Source organism: Stegostoma tigrinum, chromosome 3 (genome assembly GCF_030684315.1).
Source record: "Stegostoma tigrinum isolate sSteTig4 chromosome 3, sSteTig4.hap1, whole genome shotgun sequence".
Taxonomy (NCBI): Eukaryota; Metazoa; Chordata; class Chondrichthyes; order Orectolobiformes; family Stegostomatidae; genus Stegostoma; species Stegostoma tigrinum.
The window spans coordinates 54280451-54294611 of record NC_081356.1 but is presented as its reverse complement, the minus strand read 5'-3'; the positions used below and the strand labels follow the sequence as shown (position 1 = coordinate 54294611).

General features: G+C 43.1%; 1 protein-coding gene across 4 annotated transcripts in view; it reads left to right on the top strand.

The window, feature by feature from the left end:
- LOC125451134 (selenocysteine insertion sequence-binding protein 2-like) overlaps window positions 1-14161 on the top strand; it is a 124462-nt gene that overhangs the window by 27284 nt on the left and 83017 nt on the right. For all 4 annotated transcript variants that reach the window (XM_048527910.2, XM_048527909.2, XM_048527911.2 and 1 more), the window contains exons 4-6: window positions 6415-6535; window positions 9357-9589; window positions 13446-13521. In XM_048527910.2, coding sequence (XP_048383867.1) covers window positions 6415-6535; window positions 9357-9589; window positions 13446-13521 — 430 coding nt within the window. The remainder of the gene's footprint in view (window positions 1-6414; window positions 6536-9356; window positions 9590-13445; window positions 13522-14161) is intronic.

The following is a 14161-nucleotide window of genomic DNA, read 5'->3' as shown; positions in this document are numbered from 1 at the left end:
GATTGTCAATTCGCCTTTCAACTGCTTATCCTTCCTCACACTTTCTCAGCTGGCTCTATCTGCCTGTACGCTGGCTACCCCATCCTCTGACCTGAGCTCCGGTTCCCATCCTCCTGCCAAACTAGTTTAAATTCTCCTGAAGAGCTCTAGCAAACCTCCCGCCCAGGATATTGGTGCCCCTCCAGTTCAGGTGCAACCCGCCCTTCCTGCACAGGTCCCACCTTCCCCAGAAGGTATCATAATGATCCACAAACCTGAAGCCTTCCCTCCTATACCAGCTCTATAGCCACAAGTTCAGCTGCACTCATTCTCTGTTTCTGGCCTCACTAGACTGTGGCACTGGTATTAATCCTGAGATTACTACTCTGCTTGTCCTGGCTTTCAGCTTCCATCCTAACCGTCTGTATTCACTTTTCAGGTCCTCATCCTGTTTCCTAGCAATGTCATTGGTACCAACATGTACCACGATTTCTGATTGCTCTCCCACCCCCTTAAGAATCCATGAAGACTTGATCTGAGGCATCCCTGATCCTGGTACCCGGGAAGCAACGTACTATCCGGGAGTTCTGCTCTGTACCACAGAATCTCCTGTCTGTTCCCCTAACCATTGAATCTCCTATAACTATCACTCTCCTAGTTTCCTCCCTTCCCTTTTGCCCTTTTGAGCCACAGAGCCAGGCTCAGTGCCAGAGACCTGGCTGCTATGGCTTTCCCCTGGTAGGCCATTTCCCCCCCCCCGCCCCCCAATAGTATCCAGAGTGGTATATTTATTATTGTGGGGAACGGCTATGGGGTGTTCCTGCACTGTCTGCCTATTCCCTTTCCCCCTCCTGACTGTGACCCAGCTACCTTCGTCCTGTAACTTGGGCGTGACCGCCTCCCAATAACTCCTCTCTGTCACCCCCTCAGCCTCCCGAATGATCTGGAATTCATCCACCTCCAGTTCCCTAACGTGGACTGTGAGGAGCTGGAATTGTGTGCACTTCTCGCAGGTGAAGTCAGAAGGGTCACTGTACATCCTACAAGAGGGGCATGCAACTGCCCTAGCTTCCATTTCCTCTACTTTAGATTGCCAAAAGAATAAAGTAAAAAAGACCTTACCTTACTGACCTTCCACAGTCTCTTCTTTTTGGTTAGAGGAGGAGGATGGGTGGGAGGCACTACACGTGTAGTATTTCGGGTTTAGACAATGCCCCAGTAGAATAGTTCACTTCCCACCTCGCGCTGTCGCCACTCCCACCGCTCAAATCAAGAAGGCCGCTGACTCGTGAGGTAAGTTTTTAGTAAGGAAAGCCTTACCTTCCTGGCTGGTGCTCTCACCACTCCCACTGCTCAAATCGAGAAGGTCTAACCAAATCAAACCTGAGTTTAGGAAGAGTGGAAGACATTGATGTGTTGGAGTAGTCTTATCTAGAGATAACAAAGGCATATTGTGGGAGAAATGGGTTTGATTTCAGGGACTGTGGCAACAGTACCAGAGGAGGAGGGAGCTATTCCGATGGCTCGAGCACCACCTGGATCGTGCTGGGACCAGAGTCCTGGCTAATCGTATAACTAGGGCTATGGATAGGACTTTGAACAAAGTAGTGTGGGTACAGTTGCATGGAAATTTATAGAACGAGTTAAAGCGGGACAGGTTTAGGCAGATGTTATTAAAGGTTACAGAACAAATAATAGGACGGAAAGTGTGGAAAGGTCAGGAATCTAATTTCAGGCACAGCAGATGAGGGGGCAGCCATGAGAAGGAGGCAGTCAACGCAGGACTTGTACTTGGTATACAAAACAAGGTAAATGAACTACTAGTGCAGATTGTAACTTATAGGTACAATGTTGTGGGTATTACAGAGATGTGGCTGTAAGGGCTGGGAATCACATCCTATTGAAAAGATGGGCAGATGGACGGAGGGGTAATGTTGCTTTGTTCATAAGAAATGAAATGAAATTGTTGCAAGAAGTGATTGTAGAGTCAGCAGGCATAGCATCTGTGTGGATAAAGTTGAGGAATCGCAAAGAAAACATCCCTGATGGGAGTTGTGAACAGCCTCCTAATAGTATTCAGGATGTGGGAAGAAATTAGATTTAGAGATAGGCAGTATTGCAAATCATGACTTCAGTAATCAAGTGGACTGGGAAATCAGGTTGGTTGCGGATCTCAAGAAAAGAAATTTGTTGAATGTCTGAGATTTTTTTGGAGCAACTTGTGGTAGAACCTACTAGGGAACAGGCAATTCTGGATTTGGTGATGGGCAATGAGGCACACTTGATTAGGGATCTTAAGGTGAAGGAACCTCTGAGCGGACAGTGGCCATAATGTCATAGAATTCATCCTGCTGTTTGAGAGGGAGAGCTGGAATCAGATGTCGTGCTATTATAATTAAGTAAAGGTTAACTACAAAGACATAAAGGAGGATCTGCCAAAGTTAATGGAATGGGAAGCCTACCAGGGAAGACAGTGAAGCAGTAATGGCAGGAGCTCTGGTTGTAATTCAAGAGGTGTACTAAAGGGAGGACAAGGCAACCATGGCTCACAAGGGAAGTCAGGGACAGCATGAAAGCAAAAGAAAAAGCATACGATGTGGTGAAGATTAGTGCGAAGCCAGAGCATTGGGAAGCCTTCAAAGACTAGCAGAAGAAAGCTAAAAAAGCAATAAGGGAGGAGAAGATGAAAAATGAGAGTAAGCTAGCTAGTAATATAACAGATTTGCAAGAGGGTTTTTTTTTAAATATGTCTGAGAAATAAGAGAGAGGCAAGAGTGCACTTTAGACTGCTGGAAAGTGAGGCTGGAGAAACAGAAATGGCAAACCAAGAAATGGTGGAGGAACTGAAAAGGTACTTTGCATCAATTTTAACAGTGGGAGACACCAGTAGCATACCAGAATTTCAAGACAGGAGTGAAGGTGAGTGTAGTGGCCATCACTAAGGAGAAGAGATGCTGGGGAATTTGAAAGGCCTGAAGGTAGATAAATCACATGGACCAAATGGACCACACCCAGAGTTATGAAGGAGTTAGCTGAGGAGATTGTAAAGGCATTGATGGTGATCTTTCAGGAATTGGTGGATGCAGGGAGGGACCCAAAGGACAGGAAGATGGCTAATATACCATACCTGTTTAAGAAGGGATGGAGGGAGGTAGAAGACCAGAAACTATAGGCTGGTCAGCTTGATCTAAGTCATTGGTAAGATTTTAGAGTCCTTATTAAGGATGAGATTGCAGAGTACTTGGAAGTGCATGGTAATTTAGGGCTGAGTCAGCATGGTTTTGTCAGAGGGAGGTCATACCTGACAAATCTGTTAGAACTCTTCGAAGAGTTAACAAGCAAGTCAGACAATGGAGAGCCAATGGATACGATCTGTTTGGATTTTCAGAAGGCCTTTGACAAGGTGTGGCATAGGAGGCTGCTAAATAAGCTAAGAACCCAAGGTGTTTCAGGCAAGGTTGTGGCATGGATAGATGATTGGTAGGAGGCACAGAGTGGGAATAAAGGGGTCTTTTTCAGGGGGTGGCAGCTGGCAACAAGTTCCCCAGTGGTCTGTACTGGGATGAATACTATTCATGTTATGTATAACCCTCTGGACGAAAGAAATGAGGGCACTGTTGTAAAGTTTGCAGATGACACAAAAACAGATGGAGAGGTAGGTAATGTGGAGGAAGCAGGGAGGCCGCAGAATGACTTTGATGGACTAAGGGAACAGGTAGAGAAGCTGTGGATGTTAGGAAGATCTTTCTGCTAGTGGGCAAAGATAGTATCCAAAGCCATAGCCTGAGACTGAAATGACAACCCTTTACAATTGAGATGAGGAGGAATTTCTTGACCCAGAGGGTGGTTAATCTGTGGATTTCATTGCTGCAGAAGGCTATAGAGCTGAAGTCATTGATGTATTGAAGACATAGATAAATTCTTGAATAGTGAGGGATCAAGGGTTATAGGGAGAAAGCCAGGAGGATGGGGTCAAGAATTATATCAGGCATAATCAAATGGCAGAACAGACGTGATGGCCCAAATGGCATTATTCAGCTCCTACATCTTGTGGTATTTAGTCTTATGGGGGGGTTAAGCAGCAATTGAACTAAGGTTGAATTGGAATTATCGAAATTGGTGGTCTTAGTGGTGACAGACATGTGATTGGAAGCTCAGAAGCAAACATTTTAATAAGTAAACCTTAAATACTTGCAGGGAACCAGGTAGAAATGCTGATTCAAAAACAAAATTTATGGAGTTGGCCACACAAGGAACAACCCATTGAAGTCCTCTGCTATCAGCCACCTTATCTCCAACCTTATTTTCCTGACCAATCATGTTATTGCATTGTAAATCCCTACCTTCCCAAGTATTTGCCAGAAATCCACATGAAGCTTCTAATTGGGTTTCTGCACCTACCAATGTGCTGAAATGGCTTAATAGTGACAAATGGCATCCTTTGCTCTGTAAAGACAGACTATTCTTCCTTGTCCTTCTTTAAATGAATACAGTCTTGAATGACCACTAACCTCATTCTGCCTCCTTGACCTGTCCATCCTCCCCGGACTGACCTATCCCCTCCACCCCCTCCCCACCGATACTCTCCTTTCCACCTATCTTCTCCTCTATCCGTCATCGGTCCATCTCCCCCTCTCTCCCTATTTATTTCAGAACCCTCTCCCCATTCCCCTCTCTGATGAAGGGCCTAGGCCCGAAACGTCAGCTTTTGTGCTCCTGAGATGCAGCTTGGCCTGCTGTGTTCATCCAGCTTCACAGTTTGTTATCCTGAATGACCACACGATCATTCTCCAATTTCAGATTTGATGGCAAGAGGATTTTTACTTGAGAAGAACAAAATTTTAAAATTTCAATGTGTATGGGAGTCAGGAGTGAGTTTGGGTGGTTGGCAGTTTAGTGGGAGTTGATTAAAGGGATCAGACAAGATTTTATAGAATGAATTTGGAATGGATAGGAAGAGATATGAAAGAAATTAGAAAAACATAGAACATAGAACATTACAGCACAGTACAGGCCCTTTGGCCCTCGATGTTGTGCCGACCTGTCATGAAAAAATGCCACTTCAGTCTTGGCTGCTTCAAACGAAGGATTGGTCCTGTAGGTTGGGGAAGTGAGAAAAGTTGTAGAGGCAGTTGATCAGCTGGTCTCAATCTTAGGGACAGGAGATCATATGGTCCTTACATGTGGTGGAGGTGACACTAGAGAAGACATGTAAAATGTATCAAGTCGTAAATCAAACACTACTAGTTATCTTGCAGTGGTTATCACAGAGCCATTTTTCAACAGTGAGTTAACTCATTCAGGAAGGGAATAAAGAAAACTGAGCAGGGAAATTTTGATTCATTTATTGCAGTCACATGTACCTTAGTACAGTGAAAAGCTTGTGAGCACTACAGGCAGATCATAGCAAGCAAAGACATACAGACGTAGGGTGCTTAGACAGAATGAGCCATACAGGTTATAGTGCACAGGAGGTGCGCATAACAAGATCAACATTATTTGAAGTTAGAGAGTCCATTCATCAGTCTAATAACAGCAGGGAAGAGGCTGTTCTTGAAACTGCTGGCGTGTGTGTTCAGGCTTCTGTATCTTCTGCCTGATGGAAGAGGTTGTAGGAGAGCATTGCCAGGTGGGATGGTTCTTTGATAATGTTGGCAGCCTTTTGGCAGGAATGAGAAGTATAAATTGAGTCCATGGATGGGAGGTTGGCTTCTGTGATAGTCTGCACTGTGCACACAACCTTCTGTAGTTTCTTAAGATCCTGGGCAGAGCACCTGTTATGCACCCATACAGTATGCTTTCTATGTTGCATATATAAAAATTGGTGAGGCTCCGTAGGCACCTGAGAAAGAAGAGATGTTGCTGTGTCTTCTTGACTGTCGCATTTACGTGGGAAGTCCAGGTCAGGTTATTGGTTATCTTCACTCCTAGGAACTTGACACTGTTACCCTCTGACCCTCCACTGTGTTGATGGAGATGGGGGCATGTCCTTTTCCTTTCTTTTCATATCATAAAGAATCCCTACGGTCTGGAAACAGGCCATTAGGCCCAACAAGTCCACATCAACCCACTTAAGGGCATCCCACCCAGATTCACTCCCCTACCCTATCCTTGTAACCCCTGCATTTCCCATGGCCAATCCACCTAATCTGCACTTGTTTGAATGAGGGAGGAAATTGGAGGACCCGGAGGAAACCCACGCAGACACGGGGAGGATGTGCAAACTCTACACAGACAGTCACTTGAGGCTAGAATTGAACCCAAGTCCCTGGTGCTATGACGCAGCAGTGCTAACCACTGAGCCACTGCCCGAAGTCAATGATTGAAAATGTAGAAAATTTTAAGAACAGAGTGTATCCAATGGTGAATGTAAACTATATGTTCTGTAGTTTAATAATAAACAAACTCACTGTTTGCAGTTTCTATAATTTCTAGGAAACAAGGTCCAGAAAAGATTTTAAAAAGCAGAGGCAAAATGTAAATGAAGTACCTGAGATTGCAACAGATGAACAATTACAACAGTCTGACGTATTAAGGAATAATGCAACCAAATATCGTGAGTGCTAGCACATTTAATTTCTGTTGGTCTACATTTGACACTTGCAGTTCTCTGCATTTGATTTCTTCAAAATCATAGAATCCCTACAGTGTGGAAACAGGCCTTTTGGCCCAACAAGCCCACACTGACCCTCAGAGCATTCCACCCAGACCCATCCCCCATAACCTGCCTAATCTACATATTCCTGAACACTACGGGCAATTTAGCATGGGCAACCCACCTAATGTGCACACCTTTGGACTGTGGGAGGAAACCGGAGGAAACCCACACAGACATGGGGAGAATGTGCAAACTTCACACAGACAGTCACCTGAGGGTGGAATTGAACCTGGGTCCCTGGTACTGTAAGGCAACAGTGCTAATCACTGAGTCACTGTGCTGCCGGCAAATATTCCACATTGGAAAAATAAGTAGAATATTGGGATGGTTTTGGTGTAACCTGTTACTCAAAACTTAATCTAACAATCAGTTTGCTTAACAAATATGAATAAATCATCTATGAGGTATGTGCAGTTGTTTAGAAGACTTATCAATATGATTTTAAGGTATATTACGTACAGGAGTAGAGTTCCACCTTGGTTTGTTTCTGATTGTGGAGCAAGTACTTGTGAGATATCATGAAACAAAGAACTATGGATGCTGGAGATTTGAAACAAAAACAGAAATTACTGGTGAAATTCAGGAGGTCTGGCAGCATCTACGGGAAGAAAACAGAGCAATGTTTCAAGTTTGACTGTTCATCAGGTCTGTTAGCAGCTAAGAAAATCTGGTATTTGTGCTGAAGGTGAGGTTAGGGAAGGATGGGAAAGGGAGAGGTGAACAGATAGGTGGAGATGAAGTGAGAAAAAGAGAGTGAGAGAGAGAGAGAGAAATGAAAGGGGTAGGTAAGCAAGAAGATTGTGGATGGCAGACCAAGACAAAAGAGAAGCTGAATAAGTGATGAGAATTGAAGGTCACAGAAAATGGGTGCTGTGCTAAAAGCAAATCATGTAATGTGATAAAAACCAAAAGAACTGTGGATGCTGCAAATCAGGGACAAAAACACAGTTGTTGGAAAAGCTCAACAGGTCTGGCAGCGTCTGTGAAGGAGAAAACACGGTTAATGTTTTGGTTCCGGTGACCCTTCCTCAGAAGTGATTTAATGTGATAATAGGCCTGTGATAATAGAGGGAGGGGGAGAGAGGAGAGGAGAGCAGAGGAGAGGAGAAGAGAGTAGAGTGATGTTTCAGGTCAGGACCCTTCTTCAGAAATGGGGAGGGATAGGGGATCTCCAAAAAAAAAAGAGGGGGGAGGGGTGGGGCTCGGGAAGGTTGATGAAATGGTGATATGCGAGTGCAAGTAGGCAGTGGCTGGGATTGGTCAGTGAGGTGGGAGTGGCGGATAGGTGGGAGAGAAGGGCAGGTTGTGTCAGGGCAAGGAGGCAAGGATGAGAGGGAGTGTTGGCCATGGGATGAGGCTGGGGGTGGGGAGATTTTGAAACTGGTAAAACCCACTCTTAGGTCATTGGGCTGTAGGTTCCCGAGGCGGAATATGAGGTGCTGCTCTTCCAGTTTGCGGGTGACATCATAACATGTCAAAGCAGGACTATATTTGAGGGTGGATAAAAAGCACGAAAGGATAGAATCTGCCTGTAATGTTACTGAACTTGATGTTACGTCCTAGAAGCTGCTCAGTGCTAATCAGAAAATGAAATGCTGTTCTTTAAGCCTGTGCTGAGGCTCACTGGAACTGAGACATAAATGTTGGCAGGGGCACACAGTAGTGTGTTGAAGTGCTAGGTGACTGGAAGCTCTGAATTATTTTTGACAAACTAGGTGTTCTGTAAAGTAGTCACCAGTCTGTGTTTCGTCTGCCAATGTGGTGGAGACCATATTGTGAACAGTTTAAACTGGAGACCGGAGTGATTTGAAGTGCAGGTAAATTGCTGCTTCATGTAAGGCCTTGGATAGCGAGGAGGGAGGACGTAAATGGGCAGTCAGTAAATGTGGAGTTGGAAAAGCACAACCAGTGAGACAGTGTCCAAGCAGCAGGAAAGTCATGTTTTGGGCTGAAACCTTTCTCAGGACTGGGAAGGGGGAAGGGAGCCCAGAAAACATTGACTTTCCTGCTCTTCAGATGCTGTCTGACCAGCTGTACTTTTTCAGCTCCACATTTATTGACTGTAGTTTCCAGTATCCGCAATCTTTACTGTCTCTGCGTAAATGGGTAGTGTTAAACCTTCTGCAGTTGCATAGGAGGATGCCATTGGGGTGTGGGGAGGCATAGGGAATGGACAAGGAGTGGACTGCTGTATCCCAGATTGAAACTTTAATTCTGCTTTCTTCCCATTGATGCTGCCAGACCCTCTGAGTTTCACCAACAATTTCTGCTTTTATTACTGTAGAGAGATTGCTCCGAAACTCACTGTTTCCAGGTGAACATGCACTTTTGGCCTAGGAATAGAGTGGGAGCACTAATAGCTGACCAAATAGAGACGTTTCAAAGAGTTGTGGGAAACTATTAGTTCTTTGTCATTGTTGGACTCTGCTGCTTTATTCTGTCTTAGGGCTCCTATGTTTATTAGATAACAAGGTGTGGAGCTGGATGAGCACGGCAGGCCGAGCAGAAAGGCTGACGTTTCAGGCCTAGAAGTGTCTAGGCCTGAAACGTCAACTTTCCTGCTCCTCTAATGCTGTTTGGCCTGCTGTGTTCATCCAGCTCTACCCTTGTTATCTCAGATTCTCCAGCATCTGCAGTTCTTACTACCCCTCCTATGTTTATTGACTGGTTTCTGCATTCTCAGCATTGAGATTAATTATATATTTCCATTCTTGTACAGAAGTCAAGCAGTCTAACAGATGCCACCACAGCAAATCAAACTCCATTCAGAAAATTCAAAATGAATCTGAGTCTAAGACTGATACCACACCTGAAGTTGCACTGAGTGATTTCCCTGAATTACAGAGCCCAGTATCACAACAATCTAACAATGTCCTCGGAAATGCCATTGTATCCAGTGGAGGCTCTGAACAGTCTGACAAAATATGGACATCGGATGATGCAACAGATGTGGTATGGCGTGGTGTACTGTAAACACAGTGTACAAGTAAACTAATTGCTTTAATCAAATCTTATTTACAATGTGCATTCTTGGTTTAACTTTGAAGCATCTCCGGTTGCATGAGAAAGCAGTCCATATTCTTATTAAGACCTGCCTTAAGTTTAAAATCGTTTTGACTAGTCCAGAATTAGTTGAGAAATGTCTAGCTTTGAAATCAACCTAAAAAAGGACCCATGATACACTCTGTTGCTGTATTAACCAAACTTTTATTTTGTCACATTAATTCATTGTTAATAGTGGCAGTTCATTGTCGATTAGAGAAAGTCCTCTTTGATCAAGGAAGAAGTATATAATTAGATCCTCACATTAACCACTTTGAAAATGGCTTTCCAGAGAATCTCAACACAGGGTCAATTTTCCTTGGTGCCACTGCAGCGTATTGACCTTTAAATTAAACTCAAATTAAACACTATTTGAACCTAAAACAACAATTCTAATGACAGAAGTAAATCAGGCTTCCTAATCTTAGGGTCCCATGTGTTGTCACCACCCACCATCCTCTCCTGCTAGCTAGGCCAGAACTTTGGGGTCTTGGGAGTTTCAGCTCACCACTGAGGAAAATCCAGTTTTAAAGTGCATCCAGTTGCTGAAGTTCTTGCTGTTAGTTCTCTTGATTTGGAACAGTCCTGTGCCTGGAAGCGCTTGCTTGGGTAATACTTGGTTGGCTTGCCCCCTGTTGGATGTCCTTTGTTCTGAAGATGCTCTTGGTTTGCCTTTCTGATTCAACCTCTCTGTTCTGCCTCTGTGGTTCTTGGTTCTGAAGCTGCTTGATGAGGCTGGAATCCTGTAGAGAAGCTGTTTCTGCAGAAGCTTGTTGTTTAAAACAAGGCTGTCTCGCAGGTGAGATAAGGTTTAGCAGTTATTCAGACTGAGTGCTCTGTTATCTCTCCTCAAATCTGTGTTGTCCATTGTTTCTGCTGTTTCTTTCTGAAGTCGATTAGACTAGATTCCCTACAGTGTGGAAACAGGCCCTTCGGCCCAACAAGTCCACACCGCCCCTTGGAGCATCCCAGCCAGACCCATGCCCTTTAACCACACACCCCTGAACACTATAGGCAATTTAACATGGCCAATCCCCACCTAGCCTGCCCATCTTTGGACTGTGGGAGGAAACCCACGCAGACTTGGGGAGAATGTGCAGACTCCACACAGACGGTTGCCCCAGGGTGGAATTGAACCCGGGTCCCTGGCACTGTGAGGCTGCAGTGCTAACCACTGAGCTACCGTGCTGTCCTAGTTTCCCAATAATTAAAAATATGTGTAAATGGATTTTGATTGAAGTTGAATGTTCGATATCTGTGCAGCCTCTGTACTGTGTGAGTTGGGAAGCTTAAGGTGTACAAATTAGTTTCAGTCTAGAATGTTAAGATTAGCTGATTGTTCTGTTTCGAGTGGAGGTGTAAATTGGAATTCCAGGTTGAGCACTGGTTCCAGGCAGCCATCTCTGTGTTTGTGTATTTTTTCCAGAGTTCAGCCCATCTATACCATTTACTTTTTTTTTAGAAGCTTTGAAAAATCCAGGGTCTTGTCTAGTATTTTAGATGATGGGGATTTTTACTCAATTTTACACTACCCAGAGACAAGATGACTGTTTTGTCAATCCAGGAGCTAGTCGATTGAAGGTGACTTTATTTTCATGCAGTCTCACCAAAACTGCATTTATGAAATAACAATTTTGTAAATGGAGATATCTGCAAAAAGGACAGCTGATGTTGTGGTTGGTTGGCGTGCCAAGCTGGTTTGCTGTTCTGAAGATGTTCCATTTCCCTGCTGGGTAGCATCATCACTGCAGCCTCTAATGAAGCGCCGGTGTGTTTTTCCACCTAGTATTTAAACTCTGGAATCTGTTGAGCTGGATTGCCTCGCTTCTGTTTTTCTTTCGTAGTGGAGTGTATACGGGGTTGAGTACTGTGAGTTTATTGATGGCTTTCGTCGTGGAGTACCAGGCTTCTAGGAATTTCCATGCCTGTCTCAGTTTAGCTTTCCATCAATAAACACATAAAGTTTGACCCCGTAGACACTCCACTTTGAAGGAAAATTGGAAGTGAGGCAATCCAGCTCAGTGGACTCCAGAGTTTAAAAACCAGGCGGGAAAACACACTGTCACTTTATCGGATCCTGCACTGAGCATGTTACCCAGCAGGGTAATGATATGTCTGTGGAACAACAAACCAGCTCGGCCAGCCAACCAACCTCAACACCCACAATCCAAGCTACAAATTTACTCCACAACCTAAGGGCAGCTGATGCCAATCTCATTGTATCCATAATTTATCAGAAGCCCTGTATATCTGTAAACACCAACATTTTAACCAACTTCATACGTAGTTTCCTTTTCTTCAGGCACTAAATTAACATTTCTTTGAAAAGCATGATGCGAATGTGTTATATCAGAAAGTTGGTTATATTAGTACACTTAAAAATGCAAAAAAAGAAAATTTGCTTTCAAGGGAATAGATTTTAGTGGCTGTCAATAGATGTAATGGGAGATATGGAGGACCTGTGAAATGGCAGGTGAATGATGGTCAAATTCCCAAGCCATGGCATTCTACTAATGGTTGGAAAAGGGAGAAGCCAGTCCCCCTGCTTAGAGGCCAGTGGTTTCACTTGAATGACTCACTCTTAAGGGTCTCTTCCCACCACAGAGGAACACATGGGACTTTGCTGTTCGGCTTGGCAGAAGGTGTGTCCACACTGGGGCTTCTGTATGCTCAGATGCATCTCTGGTAACCATTCCTAATGGTAACATGATCCCATGCTCTCACTGAACAGTAACTCAACACTTCTTTACCCCATTCCTGCCACCTGCCTTGACTGTCCCAAACAAAATGACCCCACTCAGCTTGATTTTTTACTGTGTTGAGTCATCTTGATGGGGTTCCAGCTCTGGACATTGCTCCTGATGGTGTTACTGGTCTGAATAACTTGTAGCTTGTAGCTTGGAGGTGGCTTCCTCTTCCCAGCCAATGACATATTTTGAGAGTGTGTAGGTAGTTCTCCGATAACATAATAGTTGCATTCTTTTGTGACCTCACTCTTTCGAAAATTCTATTATAGGGAAATCGCTATAGAAAATTGCTATACTCATCATTGTCATGATAGAATCCCTACAGTGTGGAAATTACGGTACAATAGAAAGTTTGTGTTATCCAAACAACGTCAACTATTCATCAATTGCATTTATAGCCAGTTCGCACTAATGAAACATGCATTATAGCAGAAATACCTGTATTTTCAGTTGTAATGTAGCAGGAATTTGTGCAGAAAAGGCCCTGTAAATGGGTAGATCAATTATCAGATAAATACCATTTTAAGGATATTTACGATCTGATGCAGGCAGAATACAGGAGACCTCCTTTGTTCTTGGAAAAATCACAAAATTTCTTTGACCACTAGAGAGGTCAGGTGGTCCTTAGTTTAAGGTCATCTTTAAAATGGTTTAAAAAGTGAATTACATTTTTTGTTAATTTGTTAGAAAGTTTTTGGTTTTCCTTTTTTGTTTTTCTTTTTTGAAAAAATATACTCAACGCTGTATAAATGCATGATAGATATTTCCCATGAAAATATTGAAGTGTTTGATTCATAAACTCAACAAAACCAATCACCTTGAATTTAAATTTAACTCTGGCACGTAGTAGAATCTAATCGGATGATACAAAATGTATTATACTAAATAATAAAAACTAAAAAGACTGTTTTGATATATTTTTAACTTTCTCAAACATCATTTGTAGCTGCAGTTCAGTTTTTCTGCTACAGTTCCATTGTGGAAAAAAAAATCAATGTATTATCTTGCTTTTTGTCTAGGGTCAGAGACTGGGGACATCCCAACTATCTGGATTTCCAGCTGCTTCAGAGAAATGTTCTTCCTCTACTGTCACAGGTAGACGTTTTGGCCATTTGCCCTCGTTTTGCTTTAGATTGTGGAGTGACTTATAAAATTTGTTGCTATTTTATGTTATTTCTACAAATTGCTGCCAATAAAATATTTTTCAGCTTAGTTTATGAGAAAATTATGTTAAACAATAAATTAACCTCCAGCTATATAGTTATGTAAACAAAATATTATAAAATATTCCTAAACACTTACATTATCTTTTAAACATTTACCATTAATGTATTCTCGATAAAAGGTATAATTGCTGAAAATGTTTACTGATTGTATATCAACTTCTGCCATTGCTTGTAGCTACATTTTCCAGCAATCTGACATGGAATGCTTGTCTGTCTTATGCCATTCTCACACATCCACTGTAGGTCATCTACAACCACCATGTGACATCCATCATCCACCGATGTCTAGGTGAACCCTACATTCTGCTGCCCTCCACTTTGTCTTCTGGAAGACATCTTTATATGGCTTTTCAGCTCTGAGCAAATATGTGAAATACTGGATGGCACTTTTGTTCAGAGATTTTTGTTATCAATCCTCTTAAAATCTGTGTATGGAAATTTTACATTCATCTCAGCATCCACATTTCAAAGGTCCCATTTTCTTCCTTAAAACTTTTCATGTCCAGGAT